This window comes from Hoplias malabaricus, chromosome 18 (genome assembly GCF_029633855.1).
Source record: "Hoplias malabaricus isolate fHopMal1 chromosome 18, fHopMal1.hap1, whole genome shotgun sequence".
Taxonomy (NCBI): domain Eukaryota; kingdom Metazoa; phylum Chordata; class Actinopteri; order Characiformes; family Erythrinidae; genus Hoplias; species Hoplias malabaricus.
The window spans coordinates 15,651,120-15,674,490 of record NC_089817.1 but is presented as its reverse complement, the minus strand read 5'-3'; the positions used below and the strand labels follow the sequence as shown (position 1 = coordinate 15,674,490).

The 23,371-nt window shown below is 37.9% G+C and overlaps 1 protein-coding gene across 1 annotated transcript; it reads left to right on the top strand.

The window, feature by feature from the left end:
- The first annotated feature begins 1,207 nt into the window (after nt 1–1,207).
- si:ch1073-15f19.2 (nectin-4) lies at nt 1,208–22,378 on the top strand. The gene is made up of 9 exons (XM_066651505.1): nt 1,208–1,291; nt 2,999–3,352; nt 3,718–3,836; nt 4,301–4,448; nt 4,594–4,709; nt 13,173–13,329; nt 18,426–18,827; nt 20,856–20,958; nt 21,065–22,378. The coding sequence occupies exons 1-9, from the start codon at nt 1,231–1,233 to the stop codon at nt 21,159–21,161; spliced, it is 1,557 nt and encodes a 518-aa protein (XP_066507602.1). The 5' UTR covers nt 1,208–1,230; the 3' UTR covers nt 21,162–22,378.
- Nucleotides 22,379–23,371: the final 993 nt, after the last annotated feature.

The following is a 23,371-nucleotide window of genomic DNA, read 5'->3' as shown; positions in this document are numbered from 1 at the left end:
TGTTAGTTCCACATTAGTTCCAAAAGCAACCCCATCCCTGAGGAAGAAAAGCAGATACCTCTTCCTTTTCTGATGCATTGGAACCTACAAGACAAGGTGAGCTCACAGGGTTTGAATTATGGGGGTTAAAGAGGGTAAAAGCAAAAGTTAAGGGGGGTTGAAACATTTATATACCCTCTTTATCTATAATGATAAATATTACAATAAATGTTACAGTATCAATGCCTGGAAGTCTTGAAACACAAATAGACCCCTCTGTTAATTAGAGTAGTAAATTATTTACCATTCAGGGTTAATAAGACATGAAGTAGATGATCCACCTGGTACTAAATTTAATAGCTAAGTTATGGCTATTTTTTTTAACTTTTGTTAAAATTGAAGATTAAAAACAAAAGTCAAAACCAAGTCCAAATAGTTTTAGAAGCAGCCAGTCAACAAACAGAAAATAGGTCTGTTGTTCTGTTCACATATGTGCTCTTTCACTGGTGCCTGCACCTGTAGTCAGGAAATGAAACTCCAACAAAGTTAAATGAGGTTTTGTGTGTGTGTGTGTGTGTGTGTGTGTGTGTGTGTGTGTGTGTGAAGTGAGGGGTTGTCTGTGGCTTTGAGTTAGAGAAAACTGTAACAAGAAATAAAAAGAAATTTAAAAGAAATTCAGCATGTATAGACTGTTATCTTTACAAGAAATTTACTTATTCATGCTCTGCCCAAAAATGTCAAATTACAAAAGAGTAAATGGAGTTGAAACAGGCACAAAACAATAAAGACAATACTATATATCAGTCATATGACAGAACGGAAGTCAGACCACAGACTGACTGGGAAACCTATTAACAGTCTCTTATACATTATTAATAATAGGTTAATTATTTAGTTAAAACAAATATAAATAATTTTGTGTTGGTTACGAACATGAGGAATACAATGGCAGGCCCATATATGGTGCCAAAATAAGGCAGATGGTCTTAGAACCAATAAACAAAAAGTTGAATAAATAGCTAAGAACATTACCTTAATAATATTCTTTCATTAAACATAAAGGCCTGAGTAATGTGTTGAGGATGGTGTACTTTGAGGATTTGGTGTAATCAGTGACAGGAAAGAGGTTTGTGCAGGCTTGTGCAGAGGCTGCAGTTTTGTTTCTGTCTCTCGTGTGGTGTTGGCCACTTCCTGTGATGCTCGTCATTTCTACTCTATTCTTCCTGCAGTGGAAAGGTTGCTCCTGCAGACATGGCTTCTGCTGTGACTGAGGTAGTTGGCAGTCTTGTGATTTTTATATGTGTCGTTCAAGGTGAGCACAATCTTTGTTTTCTTCCTTTTCTCTCAGAAACTTCAGTTAGTCCTCTCTTCATTTCTGACTTTTGCTGTTGATATCTTGTGTGTTTAATGTGCTGAAAACCATGATAACATTAACAAGACCTTTCCCCCCATAGATTTCTTTTAAAGGTTTATGAGTCTATACCTCCTAACTAGCTCATTTGCATTCTGTTATGAATAGATAATGATTGTTTTTCAGGCATCGACAATGACACTAAATTAGTTTGCAAAGTACTTCCAAATCTCTTGCGTGCTGTGTGTGGATATTATAGTGTGTGGTTTATTGTGTTCAGCTTGGGTTCTGTCGTTGTGTCAGTTGGGAAACAGCAACAGAAAAAAAATACAAATCTTAAAAAATGTTTAAACATTTGAGTGTCACATTTTATGTCACTTTATGAGACACAGGATACGACAAACTTGAGTTTAATATCACAGAAGTGCTAGATTATTCATTACAATGTCATATGAATGGACAATAAATATTTGAAATAGAAAAACACAAAACACACAAATGACTTTAATTAGCTGTATGTAAACTATTATAGCTCCAAAAGGTATTGTGTGAATTTAATATGTTTTCCCCGTTTTAACCAAGACAAGACCAGAGACGTAAATAAAGATTCAGGATGAAATTGTTTTTACCTATATTTCTGGAAATGTACAGATCATCACATGATTGACATGTGATAAACATTACTAAACTATGCCATGTTCTAAGTGTGGTATGTTTTGAGGACTATGTTTTGCACTTAAAACCTGGGAAGACTGGGAGTTGACTACAACATTTCAGCCATCAAGAGCTAACTCTGACACTGATATTTTGGAGCCAATACTTGATTCTGGGAGTCTGCTCTTCATTTCTCGTCAGAGTGTGATGAGTTACAGTGTGTTACTAAAGCTGTCAGTTGGACTGCTTGTGGTTTTAATTACTTTAAAGTCAATATTCTGGCTTTTAACATTATAATAAGCTTATTAGAGTAAACTCCCCTCTTTGTAATTTATAGCTCATAGAGTAATAATAATTAATGCAATCTGTCACATACAGAAGTAGATAAAAGGGCAGAATCATGCTGATGTTTATTTCACAAAAACTAAAATACAGGCTTACACTATGAGGAAAAGACATGAACAGCACCACAGACACAAACACAATGATATCACAAATGAATGAACAATCTGGGAAAACAAAAATGGCTTATATAAGAGTCATATGATTCCCTCACAAGTATGGGGCATGGCTAAAAACAGACAAAGATACTGAGCACATAGCTCCAGAAACAAATGGAACACAAAACCATCAGGATAAAAAAGCAAAAATAAGGATAGGTGCCAGCATCATTCGTGTCCTCATGTACTGTCTAAGCAGTTCCATATATGAGTCTATGGCCTTTCTATCCTGCAAACTGTTTTGAAGTCTTTGAAATACTTATCATATATACTTTATCTCCTCTGCAGGATAGTTTCTAGCTCCCACGAGTTAAACACTGTAAAAATTTAAAAATACCATTCAGGTACTTTACCTGGCTATTATTGTTCTATTTATGAAATTACCTTTTTTATTCAATTAGACAGAAATTGTAATCAGAAAGGCCTTAATATGTGTAGTCTGTTCTTATTAATGTGTATACATGGACCTATTCTAATTTGAATGAGTTGAAGTGACTTATGCTCTGATTAACAGGATCCCGGAGTCTCCAGATAAAATATGAGCAACTGCTAAATGCAGCAGTAGGACAGGACATCAGCCTGCCCTGCATCGTGTTGGAGCAGCATGAAGTAAACATCAACCAGATTGAATGGATTAAAGAGGAAGAAAGTGGAAATAAAAAACTTGTGGTGTTTAATCCTGCTCATAACCCTCACTACTGGGCAAAAGTCACAATAGAGTTGGTGAACAGAACAAACTCAGCAAAGCTACAAGGCTCCATCCTGCATGTGCATGGCATTACAGAGAAGGACAGAGGAAATTATATTTGTGACATTGTTACCTTTCCTGACGGCTCATTCAAGAAGATCACAACCGTTCAAGTCACAGGTAAATCCACATTGAATGCTCCAAGTGAAACAAGGACACACTGTCATTAATGTGACACACCAAAAGCTTTTTTGTGTGCTAACAGCACCCCCTTGTGGTGAATGTTTAGCCTGATCAATGAGAGTGAGTGAGTGACGAAAAGGAAGTGCGTTTAGCAATAAATAAACCATTCTCATTATATAACTAACAGATTGGTTACAGAATAAGTTTAGTGGATGTAAATTAAAGTTATTGAATGAATTGCAAGCCTTGGGTTCTGTGGCTAAACCCTAGGGTTCCCCCAAAGAAAGGGGAAAAGAATGCAATTGGGGATATATGTCAAACAGAACACTGGTTAATTTGTGATTCTTTTTTCTCTTCCCCAGATCCATCCATGTCAGCGACTGCTTCATCACCAGTAGATTTTCTGATAGAGGGGGATGATGTGAACATCACATGTGTCAGTCATCCTACAGCAGACAGTTATTGGTTATCATGTTTAAAGGTGAGCTAAAAAGAACAGCTGTCAAATGTCATCATCTTACACTCTTAAGGAACTCATTCTAGCCTCAGACAAGAAGGTTCGTTCACGTTTCACCAAAAAGGAAATGGAAAGGTGTATGACATATAAAACTGGAACTTAATTGGATTTTTGTTTTCATGTGTAAAACAAAATAGACTTTTATTATGGTTAAGGTAGCCTGGTCTTAATGTGAATTTGTACCCATTTGAATTGCACATTTCCTGGATTTATGCAGTGTGTAGTAAATGGCTACTAAGAGTCCTACAGGAAGAGTGGCCTAATAGGCTTACACACCTCATTTAAATATGGTTCATTAAAAATGTTTTCCTGTAATACCACAAAACAGTATATACATTGCAGTATATCATTTTTAAGAGCATACAATCTGCATCTGCCTGAGATTTTTTTTCAACCAGCTTTTTCATCCCCATTCCTCCTCCCTGCAGAGCAATTTCTCAATGGAAAGTCAAAGTGGACACTTCAGAGTGTGGAATGTCACTCGCCACTACAGTGACCTGATCTGTCGCCCCCACTGGAATTCATCAAACCAACACTTACAAAGCCTCAGAGCCTCTGTAATACTGAAAGTGGACTGTGAGTGCCCACACGACACCTTCACTTACATTTGTTTACACAAGTTTCACAGTCGTACTGTGTCAAGTCCATGTAATTGAAAGATGCAGAATTGAAAAATCTTCAAATGGAAATAAATAACTTGTGGTTTTATTTTACCAAACAGTCCTTGATGACATTGAGTGTAATTCCAGCAGCCAAGTAAAGGCTGAGACTGGGGACAATCTAACCATAACTTGTGAGGCAAAGTCATCCATGCCCTTACAGTACATCTGGAAGAAGGTAAGGCATAGTCTTATATACCTTCATATCATTGGGCCCAAAGCCATACTGCATTTGATGATAACACTGGATATTTCAATTAATGATTGTGAAATTAATAATTATTAATTTCTTATGTAATGTCTCAAATTATTAAGTGGAACTAACATTTAAGATCTTATGTTTAATTCATGAATTAATTGACTTGACTCAGGATACATTATTTTAAAGCGGTTATATTATGGTAAAATCACTTAGACATATTAAATTAGGCAATCTGGAGCCCACCAACACACAAACTGTGAAATAAGACCACCCAGTCAGTTTGTTTCTTATCAAACCATCCAGACTCTGAACAGAATTGAGAAAACCTCCTTAGACACCAGAGTGTTAAATATAGTCAAAAAAGAGAACCATGTGAATAATAGAGTTTCTGCTCCTCACTCCTCACTCTGAAGTCCTCACTCTGAATTCACACTGAACTGAACCGAGGCTCATTCTCCTAGGGGGTCAAATCAGGGTCACAATGTTTTATTTTGAGCTTGTGAAATAATTTTTACAAAAAAGATTTCACAGCTGGAAGTTGTAATATGATCTTTTGTGTGCCTGTGAAAAAACTGCATGCACATACAAATTCATACAAGTTCAGGTTTGTGAATGTGTAAAAAGGATTTGCAGTAGTAGAAATAATGTGTACATCTGTGAATAACTTTTATGTATATGTAAATAAACAAATTTGCAGGAATATTTTCCACAGTGAGGTTTTGACCCTGTTTTGAAGCCTAAGCTGACTTGCCAATCAGAACACTGCCCACTGAGTAGCCAATCAGAGAGCAAATGATTCCAGCGCCTTCTGTTTACATGAATGAATAGAAGCAGCACTTTTAGTTTTTGCGTTCTTACATTAAGGGATACCCTGCTGTCAATAAATGCCAACAGCATTATATCAGGATGCACCTGTAAATATCTGATTTACTTTCCTTAACATTTCAAAGCTGGTCAGCGACTTATTCCTAAGCTTTTTGTTTCAGTTTTCTCTTCTAACCTTAAATGATTCAGCAGCAATTAATGAAGCCCAAAATCTAAAACAGCTCCTTCTATTGACTCAGGTAAACAGAAGACACTGGGATCTTTTGGTCTCCTGATTGTTGGACAGTGTTCTCATTGTCTGTTGATTGGCAAATCTCAATCAAATGTAGGACATATGTGTAAAAATACAAAAAACATTTTAAATGTGTGCAAACTATATCTGTGTGCACAAGTTTATCACATGAACAAAATTACTCATTCACAAATTGAACGTGTGACTTTTTTTATGCATGCATATTTTTTCAAATGCACACAAACTGTTAATTACGACATACATTTCTAAGTTCAACAATTTTATGACACTGATTTGATCCCATATTTCTCATTTTGAAGGAGCATGCACTGAAACTGGTTGTTCTGAACTAGGCTGTTAGACAGTGGGAGAACTCCGCTGTGGTGTTTGATCCTTGTGTTATTCTGACCGCAGTTCGTTGTATACTTTTCAGTAAGAACTGTATTAACATGTTGAAAATGGGTAGAAATGATCTCCTTTAAAATAGGTTAAGGAAGCTAACCTAAAGTTAGTTTACAATGCAATCCTTAGTCAAACAGTGAGACATTGCTTAATGCTTAATAGTGGTGCTTTCATCATTAAATATATAATCGTTGTCCAATTAAAAACATCTATCTCAATTTTTGTGGCTGTTTAGTGTATTTTTGTAGAGGTTTACCATATTATTTGAACACAGCAGTTGTCCTTCCACTGTGTAAATTATTGATGAACCAAAAAAATTGATGATAAAATAAAAATGCTCCAAAATAACTTGGAATAAAATCTATTTATATTTCCTTCCATTGAAAGTTAAGTTATTTTTCCTTCTCCTGTAAAGTTACTACGTATTTTTGGAGATACATATTTTTAATTGTATCAAATCAAAATCAAATCAAATTTATTTGTATAGCGCTTTTTACAACTGACGTTGTCACAAAGCAGCTTCACAGTTTCAAGACAGAACATTTAAATCAAAGCCCAATGCAAGCAAGCCGAAGGCGACAGTGGCAAGGAAAAACTCCCTCGAGGCTGGAGGAAGAAACCTTGGGAGGAACCAAGACTCACAAAGGGGACCCATCCTCCTCTGATCAAACTATAGATTGAATTTTAAATGATCACCAATGAAGTGTCATTATGCTACATAATAATAATAATAATAAGGTGAGCAGCTGGTCTGGTCTGGTCTGCAGGAGAATCCAGCAAACAATCTTCCATCAGTGGGCCACCATTCTCTCAGAAAACAGTAAAACAGTAAAAGGGAAGCAGTTAGTTGAGTTGAGTGCAGCAGAGAATAAGAGCATGTGAATATTTTCTGTAGTGTAGTGACGGATCTGACTGTAACAGACTGGGAGGAGGGAAACCAGAAGGAGCTCAGGCAAAGACATCCTTTTGTTCCAAGCAAGAGAAATTGTGAGCACATCATCCAGGTTTACCCTGATTCTCCATGTCCATGGGTTCCTGAAATGACAACCTTAAACTAGACAGAGGTTAGTTGCCAAAGGCTAAACTGAACAAGTGTGTTTTGAGCCTAGACTTAAACATAGTGACTGTGTCTGCGTCCCGAACACTAGCTGGAAGATTGTTCCAGAGCTGAGGGGCTTTGTAGGAGAAGGCTTTCCCCCCCGCTGAAGTCTTATGAATTCTGGGTACTAGTAAGAGGCCGGCGCCCTGAGATCTGAGTAATCTTGGTGGTTCATAGTGTGTGATGAGGTCTTGCAAGTATTCAGGGGCGAGACCATATAAGGATTTATACGTGAGTAAAAGAATTTTGTAATCAATACGGAATTTAACTGGAAGCCAGTGAAGGGCCGATAAGACTGGACTGATATGATCAAATTTTCTAGTTTTAGTGAGGACCCTGGCTGCAGCATTTTGAATTAACTGGAGTTTACTCAAGTTTCTGCTGGAGCATCCTGATAAAAGTGCATTGCAATAATCTAATCTTGATGAAATAAAAGCATGAACTAATTTTTCCGCATCTGGGAGGGATAAGGAATTTCGTAACTTAGCGAGGTTCCGAAGATGTAGGAAAGCTATTCTTGTAATGTTACCTATATGCTGATCAAATGATAGATCTGAATCAATTATAACACCCAGATTTTTAGCTGATGAGCTAGGGAGAACAGGTAAGTCAAAATTATGTATTAAATCTGATACCTTATTTATCGCAGGTTTTGGACCTAGAAGGAGAACCTCGGTTTTGTCGCTGTTTAGCAGAAGGAAATTGTATGACATCCAATGCTTCACTTCTTTAACACAGTCCTCCATTTTCTTTAGTGTAGGTTTGTCATCTGGTTTGGCTGATATGTATAACTGTGTGTCATCTGCATAACTGTGGAAGGTAATGCCATGCCTGCTAATAACTCTGCCCAGTGGCAGCATGTATAATATGAATAGTAAAGGTCCTAAAATGGAGCCTTGGGGAACTCCAAATCTCATTTTTGTATGAGTAGAAGAAACATTATTTACGTTTACAAACTGATAGCGATCTGTGAGGTAAGACTTAAACCATGATAGGGCTGTTCCTGTTATTCCAACCATGTTTTTTAATCTTTCTAGCAGAATAGTATGATCAATTGTATCGAAAGCTGCACTGAGGTCTAATAGAACTAGCATGGATACACAGCCTCGATCAGAGGCTAGAAGAAGGTCATTTGTTATCTTAACTAAAGCTGTTTCGGTGCTATGGTGTGGCCTAAAACCAGATTGAAATTTTTCATATATGTTATTCTTATGCAAGTATGACCTAAGTTGTTGGGCCACAACTTTTTCTAAGATCTTAGATATGAAGGGAAGGTTAGAGATGGGTCTGTAATTGGATAGTACACTAGGATCAAGATTTGGTTTTTTGATCAGGGGCTTAATAACTGCTAGTTTAAATGCTTTGGGTATGTGACCTAGTCTAAGGGACGAATTTATGATTGTTAAAATGGGATTGATTATGACTGCTAATACTTCTTTAAATAGTTTTGTTGGTATTGCATCAAGTGTGCAGGTCGTACAGTTTGACGAGTAGATGATTTTCTCCAGTTCTAGCTGTGGTAGTGGGTCAAAGTCCTCTAATCTTTCTTCTATGTTTTGTTCTATATCATCCACACCAGATGACAGACAGGCTGGATTTGGTAATATGGTATTTATTGTTTGTCTAATATTTTCAATCTTATTGTTAAAAAAGTCCATAAAAGCATTGCTGGTGTGAATGGCTGGGATCTGTGGATCAGTAGCTGCCCGATTGTTTGTAAGTTTAGAGATTACATTAAAGAGTGCTCTAGGATTGTGTTTATTATTTTCAATCAGTGAGGACAGATGTGCTGAACGTGCATTGACGAGTGCCCTTCTATATTGGATAAGGCTATCTTTCCAGGCACAGTGATATACTTCCAGTTTAGTCGACCGCCATTTCCGCTCTAATTTCCTTACGGTTTGTTTTAGGATGAGCGTTTCTTCATTATACCAGGGAGCGAGTTTTTTCTGTTGTAGCTTTTTACGCTTAAGCGGTGCTACACTATCTAAAGTTGATCGAAGAGTGTTATCTAAGTAGTCCGTTAGTCTATCCAGCTCCAGTGGGTCTGCTGGACTACTGACTGAGGTCAATAAATCAGTGATGTTTTCAGTAAATTTAGGGGCTGTAGATGGGGTTAGTGAGCGCTTTAGATAATAATGTGGGCATGTACATTTTTTAAAATCTAAACTCAGTTCATATGAAATTAGGTAGTGGTCTGAGACTGTGGAAGACTGAGGGAGAATATTTAGGTTTTTTATGTTCGTGCCCAGGGTCAAAACCAAGTCTAGTGTGTGATTACAATAATGAGTAGGACCTGATACATTTTGTGTGAACCCAACAGAATCTATGATTGATGTGAACGCCTTTTTTAGGGGATCATCACTTTTCTCAAAATGAATGTTGAAGTCTCCTACAATTATTAACTTATCACATGACACTGCTAAATTAGCAGCTAGTTCACCAAATTCTTTTATAAATTCTGAATAGGGCCCTGGTGGTCTATAAATGTTTAATAAGGAGATAGTGTTCTTATTTGTGGCGGGGTTAATAATGTTAATGTACATAATTTCGAAGGAAGTACAGTTGTAACCATGTTTTTGGTTAATAATTAAATTATTTTTGTAAATTATACATAATCCACCCCCTTTGCCTGTCAGTCTGGGGCTGTGTACATATTTATAGCCTGTAGGAGTGGCTTGATTTAGTGCTAAATATTCATCATTTCTGACCCAAGTTTCACTAAGGCATAAAACATCAAGTTTCTGATCCATTATTATTTCATGTATAATGACTGCTTTAGAGTTAAGTGCTCTTATATTGAGTAGGCCAAACTTTAGGTCTGTGGGGATGATACTACCCTCTGTTTCTGATGGTTTAATAGTGATTAGGTTATTGGGGCACGCTGTTTGATATTTTCTGGGTTTAAGTTTGATTCGGGGGACAGACACAGTCTTGATACTGTAACAAATTTTTATATTTCTTAAAGCAAGCTTTGTACATACACCCTTACTATGGGCAAACAAATGGCCATTATCTGTAAGTGTATCCTTAAAATCACTTACCTGTTCGCTGTGTAATCTACTTGCCTGGTTTGTGCTGGTGGGTGGGGTTAGTCAAGCCTGGCGAAGAACATCCTCGATGTTCCCAGAGAGAACTGCAGAACCTAGGCGACTAGGGTGAAGCCCATCCCGGCGGTAGAGGGCAGGACGTTCCCGAAAACACTCCCAGTGGTCGACGTAGTCCACGCCGACAGTGCCACACCAAACCCGGAGCCAGGAGTGGAGTGCGAAGAGCCTGCTGTACGCCTCACATCCTCGTCTGTAGGTGGGTAGGGGGCCGGAGACGACAACCCTGGCGTCCGTCTTCTTCCGAGCGGTATCCAGAAGCGAACGGTAGTGCTCCTTCAGGACCTCGCTGCGGCGGGCGGAAGTGTCGTTCGTCCCCACGTGGAGAACGACGGTGCCGAGATCCTCACGCTGCCGCAGCGCCGAGGGAAGTCGCCTGGCAACATCCAGGACACGAGCACCTGGAAGACAGGACACAGTAGCTTTACTCTTTGTGCCTGAGACTCTTAAATGTCTAACTATAGAGTCGCCGATGATAAGAATACCGCCCTGTTTAGTTTTCGGTGCAGGTGAGGGCCAGGAGCTGAGCACCTCAAACCGGTTAGTAGAGGTGAAGACTGGCTGCGGTAGAGGGGGAGACGACCTCGGCTTCCCACGCCCACGCTGACGCTCCCAGCTCGGGGCTGGAGTGAAGATGGCCGTCCCGGGGAGCCGTCGCGACGGAGGAGCTGGCGTGCCAACGGCCGCATAGGAGGCATCGCGGGCGGCCTCGAGCCTCGTCTTCTCCCGCTGGAGCTCCGTCTGCTTCTCCAGGAGACGCTGAATTCGGCGGCCCAACTGCTCGAGCTCCGTGCTGAGCCTGGAGAGAGATCGCTCCTCCGCGGTCGCCATAATCAGGAGATAAGGAGTTATTAATTGAGAGAAGTTATTAATATGAAAACAACAATAATAAAATGGTAGTGGTATTAACAGTGTACAACTAACACTAAGCACAACTAATAAGGATAAGTTAACAAGGTATTAACAGTAAAGTAAAGATTTTAAGTAAAGAGCTTAGGAACAGTACTAAACAGCAGCAAGCAAACAAACAAACTGAGCGCGCGAACTGTCAGCCGGAAATGACGCAATCTCAATCGCAATCCTCAATCTCAATCGCAATCCTGCTCAATCGCAATTTTGCTTTTGTACAGCAATGATATGCTTCTTGTGAAGTACTACATTCTCAACATTCATGTAGCATTCATGATTGACATGTATCTTTCCCTGAACACTGTTGAATATATTTATGAACGCATCATAAAATAAACAAGTATCCTTTGTAAATTATTTTATACATTCACACTCATTAATAAATGCATTTCTTGAGTTTTTGTATGAATCTGAAATTTTGTAGTGAGTGATACTGTACGGTAAGGAGTATTATTTATGGAGTCATAAAGAATGCAACATGATTTTCTGTTGACTACCCTGGGCTTTAATCATCAAGTGCTTAATTTACATGTAGTTACTGTAAACCATCATCTAATATTTATATACATTAGTATTACATAAAATTTATATTTCTAATGAGGTATATTAAGAAAGCATGCCTCAAGATTTAAGAAATATACTTGTTGTATAGACAATCCTGTGTGTTTTCACGTAATCAAGGCTTGTGATGCATGTAAACAGGCCCATTATATCTCTATTTTGAATGAGCAATAATTTCACTCTGATCATAATTTAAACACATTACATGCATTCAATGTTCAACTGTAACAAATATTAAACCAAAGTCTCAAGGCCAAAGCAAGATATAATCCATTTTTCAACAATGCTGGAAAAACAGAACTTTCTCTCCAATTTGATCAATCCATCAACTTGTTTAATCTGTGCACAGACAATGTTCAGCACATTTTAGCAGTTCTCCAATGAAGCAAGGGGCCAAAGATAAGCCTTAATACATGGGAAATAGTCATATATCATCACTGCAGAATGAAAACTATGTATCTCCATTGCTGGGGGTGTGTGTGTGGGGGGGGGGGGGGGTTAATTTATGACATCATTTGAGCTGTCTTTAACACTGTGTGAAAGAATCATGATGAATGGACCAATAGAAATGCTCCAATATCACATGAAATACAATCTTTTTACATTGACTTTCATTGATGTTCAGAAAGTTTCTTTTTCCTTCTTTATTTAAATATTTTATTTAGATAGTGATTATATGATATATAGGGCGGCACGGTGGCGCAGCAGGTAGTGTCGCAGTCACACAGCTCCAGGGGCCTGGAGGTTGTGGGTTCGATTCCTGCTCCGGGTGACTGTCTGTGAGGAGTTGGTGTGTTCTCCCCGTGTCCGCGTGGGTTTCCTCCGGGTGCTCCGGTTTCCTCCCACAGTCCAAAAACACACGTTGCAGGTGGATTGGCGACTCGAAAGTGTCCGTAGGTGTGAATGTGTGTGTGTCTGTGTTGCCCTGTGAAGGACTGGCGTCCCCTCCAGGGTGTATTCCTGCCTTGCGCCCAATGATTCCAGGTAGGCTCTGGACCCCCCGCGACCCTAAATTGGATAAGCGGTTACAGATAATGGATGGATGGATGGATATATGATATATAGCTTTAGTAAAATCCAAACAAACTACAAAAGCATGTTGTGTTAATAACACTATAACCACTGTTAATTATCATATTATTGCTATTTCTGATAATCAACTAAGGAACATGGCCTCAGTGACTAGCACGCTGGGTCACTTTGACAATATTTCCTGAAAATATGAAGACAATATGAAGAGAGGGTGAGTCAGAAGGACCATAGTTATTCGCGTGGATTAACCTTATTGTGTTTTCCTCCCACAGGGGAATGTGACGGTGTCCCACAATAGCACTATAAGCCTGTGGTCACTGACTCTTGACCACGCTGGGATGTATTCTCTTACTGTCCATACAGGAACTGAGCGCCATCTACAGAGGCAGAGGGATTTTGTGGTGACTGTGATCAATAGAACACAAGCAGGTGAGCTATAAGAAATAAACTGTGGGGAAAAACACAGTGATTAGGCTCATGAGTCTGGTGTGTTATAGCCTTCCCAGACCAGGTCTTTAGTAATGACTGGGATTCATGCAGAGAATTTCTGTTCTTCATTTAGCCTAGAACAGTGTTTCACAGGGACAGTCTACAATGTGCAAACATAAAACATATGTGGAATTTAAACCATTTTGTTTTTGTTCAAAGAGTAACTAAAGCAGCCATGGCCTTAAGGTTAGAGAACTAAAATTTAAACGTACTCGATATGTATCCTTCACTGTGGTGGTACACTCATATTTGTAGCTTATTCTATTATAACTGTACATTTTAAAATCCCATCCCTTTTATCTCCAGGATTTGTGTTCTTTTGTTTTATACAGTTCTATAATAAAAGGTTATAGATATTCACCTCTCCTTCTGGAAAAGTGAATGTAATGTACCTTTAGGGAACACAGCTGGATTTTAACACAATGTTGTACCTTTAAAGACATATTTACAAAGTTTGTACCTTTAGTGACCAACAATGTACCTCTACTGTTTTTAGTTTTTTAGTTTTTTTTAGCTGAGATTGTTGAGGGGGGTCACCACAATGAGTGTATAACATGGATGTATTAAATGCAAACAGGATTAATAAAGGTAATTCTTCTTATAATTTAGATCAAGTCAAGTATACGTTAGAAATAACTTGTTTATCAGAGCCATTGTGCAATATTTTCAGTTGTATACCATGTAGCACATACTACAGATCATACTGTAAATACACCATCCAATAAAAAGACATGAAAGACCCAAACCAGAGAGGAAAACAAGGCAGTGTATAGTAAGGACCCAAAATAATGTAAAGGGAGTTATAGCTATTACACCTCTTATTAAGACAGCGCATACAACTATGCACTGTCCACTGATGGAGAAGACAAAGTAAGGTCAGTATTCAGCAAGATCTGACATTTAAGAGTGTAGATGGATGTGGGTCCCGTGATTAGCAGAAGACATCAATGTTACTGTCTGCATCTGTGTATTATAAATGATTATGAATGACTTTTAATGTGTTTACAACCTAATTATTAACCATTCATAAACAGATTTTAAGCCATTTATAACCATTTATAATTGCTATTTTATTCCAAAATGGTACCCAGGAAGGTTAAGTGTGTATAACAGAGGCAGGAGCGTTCTTCATCTATGCTGTTTCCTTTGCAGATGCAACATTTGGCTTAGATTGTGTCACTGAAAGACACATTTATGTTGTTACCAGAGTAAAATGAAATAATAAACACTTCAAAAACTATATGAAATAGAACCAAGTTGAAAGTATAAATAAATAAATACATTTTCCAAAGTCATTTCTGGCAGTAAAAGCTCTAGGGTGGAGCTTTTCCGGCTTAATTAAAAAATCTTTGCCCACATATATATGCCAACAAATCAGTCATCCCTGTCTCATGGCTGGTAACAAATTACATTCTTTGTGCCTTGAAGGCAGCACTGCCTCCAGAACCATTTTGAGGAATGATTTTGCACATGAGTTGTTTAGATGGTCTTGGAAATTTGAGTTTGCTGCATTGTCCAGCACCTGAGGTTCTCCACATACTTGAGCAACTCATTTGACCTGTGCCATACATCACATCTAATCACCTCTTCCAGTGCCTTCATTCTTGAGAAAACCCACAAAAAATCCCTCTACCACAGGTTATGATGGAGTGTTCCTCCACATGTCAATTCGCACAGGATTAAGATAACCAGGTTATTTTTACTGCCTACTGCACATTTTACAAAAGATAAAAGGTTCCTGAAACAGAAGCTTTCACTCCAGGGTTCGCAAAAAAATTGACTGAAATGGTCTATTCGGATTGGATTAAAACTACTGAGACATTCTGGTAATAATTACTTTAATCCTGTCCAAACAGGGCTTCAGGCATCTTTACAATCAACAGCTGGTCAGGACACGTTCTGTTTTCCATTTGTACAAAGTAGTGAGAATGAATGTAGGGAGGGGTGCTCTCCTCATCCTCAGTAGGGAGTAGGAATGACTGCTATGCTTACACAAGGCTGCCTACACATATTTTGTTATTTTTAACTGGAAAGTAAACTTACGATGCACTATTTATAAGTGTTTTGTAACATATGAGTCTGATCCTCTACTAAAAAGTAAAGGCTATAATGTACAAATCCTGGTAAAAAAAAAAAAAACAGAATCACGCTCTTGGAGGATATTCTTTCAATTGTTTAATTTTGTAGAAAAAAATAATAAATCACAGAAAGATGCTGAAAAAAAGAAAATAGAAATATAAATGTAGTCAGTGTGAATAGTTGGTTTACATTTTTAGATCAAGTTTGTGTAATCATATTTGTTTTTGTCTTTTATATTGTGGCCCATTTTCTCTTTTTTAGAATTGTGTTTTAATTATGTATCAGTAAAAGCACAGATGTTTGAAGTAAAACAAGAAGTGCTGAATAAATAAAGAGGAAATGTGTTGACAGTGATCATTCTAATCTACTTTATGGTTTAAGTTATTTCCCTCAGGTCTTTGTAAAAATCCCCTTTAAACACATTCAGTTGTTTGGCTATCTGTTGTGTTCAAGATCATCTGCGTCTTCAAGTTTCTGTGACCTCACTGAGGTTTGTTCTAAACTCAGAACAGTGAGTTTCCTGCCTCAAACACACAGGCGCTAGGCCAAAGAACCTCAGCTCAACACAAATCTTTTTTTAAGCCTCTTAAGCTCAGGGACAGATGGATGTAACATAACACTCAATTTCACATGCCCACAACAGATTGACAAAAGTAAACAGTTGTATTAACGCTAATGAAGCGCACCACCTTTGACCAAACCAACTCTATCACACCTCGCTCTACAGAGTATTATAAAACAAAGCACCCTCACACACACACACACAAAGTTAACAATCGCTGGAGTAGAAACACCTATTGTATACTCATTGTCCATTTTATCAGCTACACTGACCACACAGAAACACTTTGTAGTTATACAATTACAGTCTGTAGTCCACCCGTTTCTCTGCATACTTTCTTATAAGGTATGAAGAAAGATAAGAATCTTTATTGTCACTGTAACTATGAAACATCATGCAATGAAATTAAGGTGCAATTTTCCAGTGCAATATAAAATACAATTACTCAATTTAAAGCTAAGATATAAAATATTTTGATCCCTATTATCCCCATTTCACCCTGATCTTCAATGGTCAGGACCACCACAGAGCAGGTATGATCTGGGTGGTGGATTATTCTCAGCGCTGCAGTGAAACGGATGTGGTGGTGAAGTGTTATTATCATGTTACACTATGCAACAGTTACCATAAATAACATGGAGAAGAAGAATGTTTCAATTTTAGAAACTCTCTTTAAAACTTATTTGTGCACCTAATATATATATATGTTTATACATATAGGTGTTCTTTCTTGTTTCTACAGTTACAGTCTGTAGAACATCTACTGCTCTGCATACATAGCCCCCTTCACCCTGTTCCTCAGTGTCAGGACCCCGAATGCACCTCCCATTTTAAAACCCTGTTTCCCAGTATGCATCATGGTGTGTTCTTACATTGTCATGTTCTTGCTTGACTTCGTCTTCCGAAGTTACGTTCCTTTACTCAATACTCAAGCACCTGAATGTTGTCCTCACTCCAGCTAAAATAACAAGGATGTTGGTTCTTGACTTGCCAATGAGAAAGACCTGAAAACCCCATCATTCACTGCGGCATTATGAAATTGCTCTTGTGAGTTGATTTACATTTACCTTTACAGCATTTAGCAGACGCTTTTATCTAGAGCAACCCACAAAATGCGTAGCATTCAGACAGGATGTATATCCCAGCTAGTACAAATAGGTTAGGGTCCAAAATCCTTCTGAGCTCAGACGCTTGTCAGAACAAGGCCTAGTTCTGATATCTAGAAAGAGCAAACAAAGTAAATGCAATACACAATACATTTGAGTCAGCGCTCAAGCCCGGAAGGAAAAACTAGTCAGTGCTCATACCTAGAAAGAAAGGAGTTAAGTGCAGAAACAGTCTGTTTCTGTGAGCATTTAGATTAGTGCTCACCTAAGTGGGTCACAGAGAGATAGGTCTTCAGTCTGCATTTGAAGATCGTGAGAGAGTTCATTGTTTGAACAGTCAGTGGAAGTTTGTTCCACCATCTGGACGCCAGGAATGAGAAGTGTTGTGACGCAAGTCCTCTATGTGATTTTAGGGATGGCAGGTCAAGTCAAGCTGTACTTGAACCTTGAAGGGCTTGAGGTGCAATCCGACTCTTGACCATTGCCCTAAGGTAGGGAGGGGCTGGTCCGTTGGTTTTGTTTCATAAACGTTCTTCTGAAGAACACTTTTTTAGAGAACACAAATTTGATAGGGCACCAAAAAAGGGTTCTTCTATTGTAACAAGCTTGATATTGGTGCCATATAGAAACCCCTTTCTGAAAAGTGCTATATAGAACCATCTTTAACGCATTCTCCATCAATCTGAAGAGCCATCATTAATCAAGCAAGAGGTTATTTCAGTGTTCAGGGTTCATACAGAACCTATAAGGGATGGGTACATGGAGGGGGCACCTCCATCCAGCAGAGGGTGACAGCGTGCACACACTGTTACAGAACAGTTTTCTTTAGCAAAGAACCCTTGAAGAACCATTTTTAAGTGTCTGGTCCTTCATTAGGGGTCACAGGATGCTTTTACGCTCATAGCAAGGTCTTACATTAGACACTGGAACATTTCTTTGATCTTATGATTGAATTAACCACAACAGTGTATTATACAAGTTCTGTGTCCACAAAGGGATATCCATGTCATCAAGTAGGTGTCTAACTTTTGGTCAAACAGTCAAATTCAATTGCATGGTACCATATGAAAATAACACTGAAGGTTTTTTACACTGGATGGAAGGTAAACTGAATGTGAATTTTGTCATGCCTTGCACGTAAATTTTTAATTACATTATAAGAGAATAAAATAAAAGTAATATATTTGGTTCCAAAGTATTCATGTGCATTGGCAGTTGCATTCAACATGTGCAATATTTATTTATGTCACTATAGAATGACCCATCTATATATTTGTCTCTCCCTCAAGATGAAGACCATCAGAGCAGCACGACTGCGACAGAAGCAACATCGCTGATCACCAATGGGACCACACTGACCACAGCAGAAAATAGTACTTTGACAAAGTCAACACATCAAGTGCAAGTCAGCACCACCGTGTACAGCACTACTGCAGAGACGAGAATGTTTATCAACACCACTGCACCCTCTGCTGGAAACATCACTACATCACAGGCTAACAGCACAGAGAACAGCTCAACCACAAACCCTATGTACACCACCTCCATATCCAGCCCAGGGACCACCACAGAAGCCCACTCAACTGCCATTACAACCAATGCCCCAGCCAATTTAATCAGCATGTCTATTACCACAACACAGAACTTCAGCAGCTCAACAACTGCAGCTATTACAGTCAAAGATGTCAAAGGTAGAGTGCCTTTTTTTTACAGGGGGGAGTGTTATGGCTTAACAATATCAGGGTACATTTATATTTTAGTGAAAAACATTATCTGGACTAATATAAGTTGGAATGCACTTGTAATGCCACATTTACCAGCTGCCCAAGAAAATCTCCATTTAATGTTGGACAACTCCAGCCCAGAAGTAGAAAAGGGCCAGAAATTTAGTGGCTGAAATTTACAATTGCATTTGCTGTTTTCTTCAATGCAAATGCTTAGTTTTTCCTAATTTCTTCCTACCAGTTACAGGACATTCACACAGGTCAAAAATCATATACTTATATTTTATATTGAGTCTACAATTTATTAATTTGTTCACTTGTGTTACAAATCTCTCCCTTGTTTTCCATAAATTGCATGTATTATTAAGTCTGATTTCCTTTTTTTTTTTAATGAGCAAACAATTTTAATTAATTCATTGTGTGTAAAGGCTTATCAGGTTCAGGGTTGCACTGGGTCCAGAGCCTACTCAGAATCACTGGGCGCAAGGCAGGAACACACCCTGGAGGGGGCGCCAGTCCTTCACAGGGCGACACACACATTCACTCGCACACACTCACACTTTTGAGTCGCCAATTCACCTACCAACGTGTGTTTTTGGACTGTGGGAGGAAACCGGAGCACGCGGAGGAAACCCATGTGGACACAGGGAGAACACACCAACTCCTCACAGACAGTCACCTGGAGCGGGTCTTGAACCCACAACCTTCAAGGCCCTGAAGCTGTGTGACTGCGACACTACCTTCCATGTGGCGTGTGCACAACCATATGCACAATAATAATATTGTGCATGTGGTTTAAAGCAAATGAGAACTGTACTTGTAAATTATGGCAACAAAACTGAAGTTAAACTTTAACTTTACGGAACAAGAATAATATGGAAGAAGACAATGCTGTGGATTGATAAACACCTTAAAACCTCTGTGGCACAAGGCAAAGCCTCTTCTAAATTTTCTTAAGTGAATCTATCTAGAAGTGGGTAGTAGTCACGTTTACTCAAGAAAATAAATAATAAATAAGCACAGCATATTTTCATAATACATTCAAGGATTTTTACACTATTCCTCACACGTTTCAAATCTGCTGTAGTATATTAGTTAGTAAAGGAGTGAGCTTTTCACTCTATTATAATTAGGCATTGACATTCAGTTCATAATGGCATTGTTTTAAATTCCACAGCATTTAAACAAAGCCTGCCAAATAAGTAAAGTAAAAATGCCTTAGAGATAATAGAAAAGTGAAAAATAAGCATGACGTGGATTTGTGTGTCTGTTTGTGTTTATAGGAGGCGGAGTCAGTGAATCAGAAGGTTTGAGGTTGGAGCTATCTATAGAGTGAATTAAATGAGTGTGTCTGATAGTGTTTATATAGGAAGCAGAGTCAGTGAATCAGTGAGTTGTTGTAGTGGATGGAGCTATAGCTTCCGGATCTATAGAAGGAAGCTGAAGTGTACGTGTTGTTGTGGTTAACTGGCTCTCAGTCTCTGACAGAAGTACTGTGGTGATGCTTGCTCTGATTTTAATGCTGTACAGTAAAAGTATGTACAGCAAATTTGTTAAATCAAAAATATATACTAACACTGAGAGTTAAATATGACACTTTTTAACACTCTTAATGTTAATTTAACACTAATGGCTTTGTCTTAACCCCAGTGAATTTTTTGAGTATTTTATGGGTGCCTAAAGTTTCAATAACAAACTACAAACTTTACAGGTTTTGTGTTTTGTTTACACTTTTCTATACATGCAACTGTCTATCTTGCTAGTTTAACCTATTTTCCTCTCTCAAGCAATGCCAAAGACCCCCCAGATTTTGTTGAGTATTACGTTGCTCGAGGATTTGAGCAAAAAATATACACCGGATCCAGTCTATTTAAAGGCAACGTTGAGGAACACTATTTTCAATCTGAATGAACGTAAATTGTGTCCCATGGTGACTCCTTTGTTAATAATGCATTTCTCTCTCTCTCTCTCTCTCTCTCTCTCTTTGTAAAACAGACCAGAGTGGCAATAAGACTCATGTGGTGTATGCTCTCATACCGATCTTAATCTTGCTGGTGGTGATCATCTTCCTGTACAGGAGGTACCTCATCCAAAAAAGGTTAGCGTCACATCAAAGCATCCATGCGTCATCACTGTAGCTGTCTACTTTTGGTCTCTGAGTCTTTTTCTGTCTTACTCACTCTCACTCTCGCTTTCCCTCTCAGACTGGATATGCCTCCACCATTCAAGCCTCCTCCTCCACCGGTCAAATATACATCAGTGAGGAGTGGGAACATCCCCATGACTGACATCTTATGTTGACCATGCTAAGCCTCTTGGTCACAGCTGAATACTGACAAGATTTCTCAGAACAGATAATATATTCTTTGTTTTTTATGATTAAACTATCTCCAAAAGACTGTTGACATCATTTATAATCATTGAATTATAGATACTTTTTATGGTGAATCTACTGTGAACACAGATGTTTTAATTCTTGCTAACTGAATGGGCCACTTTAAAGCTGACAAACATGAGCCTAAGGTCGCCATGCGATATGCTGAGAGCTACACAATGGGAATAAAGTCAACCCACTATCATAGGTAGTGAGCATTGAAGCATTTTTCATTTATATACAGTGCAAAAGTCTTATGCCACATTTATTAGTTAGATCTTTATCGTCTCTTTGGTTCTTTTAGTCATTTTAGCATTGTATTAACTTCCTGATTTTTTCTTTTTTTAAGTTGCACCCTTGCTCTTTTTTTTTATTTACATTGTATCACATCTTCACTTTCATTTAAAATATGGTTTTAATTGTAGGTAAATACTTTATTCTTTTATTTTTATTGTATTTGTATTAGGATTTTAATTGCAGTTTCACTGCTGTTTAACCTTAAATATTTTATTATTTTTGTTTTAAAGAAATTCGGTAAAGCACTTTGATGTGCAGTTATGTAAGTGTGCTATACAAATAGATTTAATTATTATATTATTTTAAGTGTGGTGCATGCATTAAATTACATTTAACTAAGATAAATGCAAAAATATGAATTTAACAACATATTAATATTATATTATTAATGTTTTATTCTAATATATATATATATTTTTTAAGGATTTTATAAACTTTTGTACATTTGTCCTGTGGGGAAGCCTTTATTGTCACTATATGTAACTATGTAACTATGACTATGAAATACATCATAAATATGAACTCCATTTCACATCTTGAAAGCAAAGCACTCCCACACTACGTCTGGGTCTTAACATTTTGTCCTGCTGAATCTGAAAGGTCAACTGAGCATCAACATGGAAACAGGATCTCTTTAGAAGAAGAATAAACAAAGGGTGTTTTGAAGACGTTTTGACTTTGGTACTTAACACTACTGTAAAATCCATTGAAGAAAAATCAAATATCAAAATATCAAGGCAAAATTATATGATTTGGTTTTTTTCATCTGCTGCTTAATGAGTTCATCTGTTTAACAAATATTAATTTAATATTAAAATAATCAAATTTATATTTAAATGTATTATTTTTGGGGGTGGTGTTGGGGGCAATTAAGTCTTTCTCTGCTGAGTGGATGACGACTGTTTTGTAAACTACACAATACCAACCATGATCTAAATATCAATGTATCAGGGTGTAGGTTCCCATTTTTGTTCCATAGGTATTTTATTAAAAATTTGGATAAATAAATAAGTCTAAACTGATTAAACTAATAATAATTTTGATAAAACCCACCAATCCAAACCCATCAATTTATTGCCCACCTCTCTGTCACCATCTCCACTGCATTCAGTATCACCCCAGGACTAAGCTGGACTTTAAAATCATTTTGTTGTGTCTAGAGGTATCCTATAGCTCAACAGACAAATTGAAAGGTCTTAGCAACTGGCTGCTAACACCAAAGGACCTCAGCTTCCTCAAGAATTAGAGTTGGCAATGTTTTTTTCTTGTACAAGCTGTCCAAATTCACTTCACTTGTCATTCAGGTGAGCATTGGCCTAGGGTGGGGATTTCATGGGATTCTCCTAGACTGAGAATTGGCAAGGGTTAAATTAAATAAAAGAAATAATACATAGAGTGCTAGTCCCAATACCTCTCACTTTGGATTGTCCTATATTAGGATTAGATAGATTTTTTTTCTTGATTTGGAAATCTAGATTGTAAGTTGCATTCAAAAGGAAAGTTTAATGAAAATTTATAATATATCATAGAAGTATAAAAAGAGTATTCCAGAAGACAAGATGGTTGCTAATGTCAACATAGAAACCTCAGGTCACACCTCAGATAGTAACAGCAGACAATAAAAGAACAACCAACAAACCACATCAAACAGAGTGACCAACAGAGACAGAGACGCCATTTCCACAGTGGGTCAGCTAAGCTTCAAAAAGGCTTGTAGGGTTTAACCAACGACGGATGAAAAGAGAGTTTGCTTTGTCACCCCCCTGCTGTAATGTGTTTACAAGTAAGATTAACCATATTATTAAAACTCTACATATCAATTTTCCTAGAGGGTTCAGCC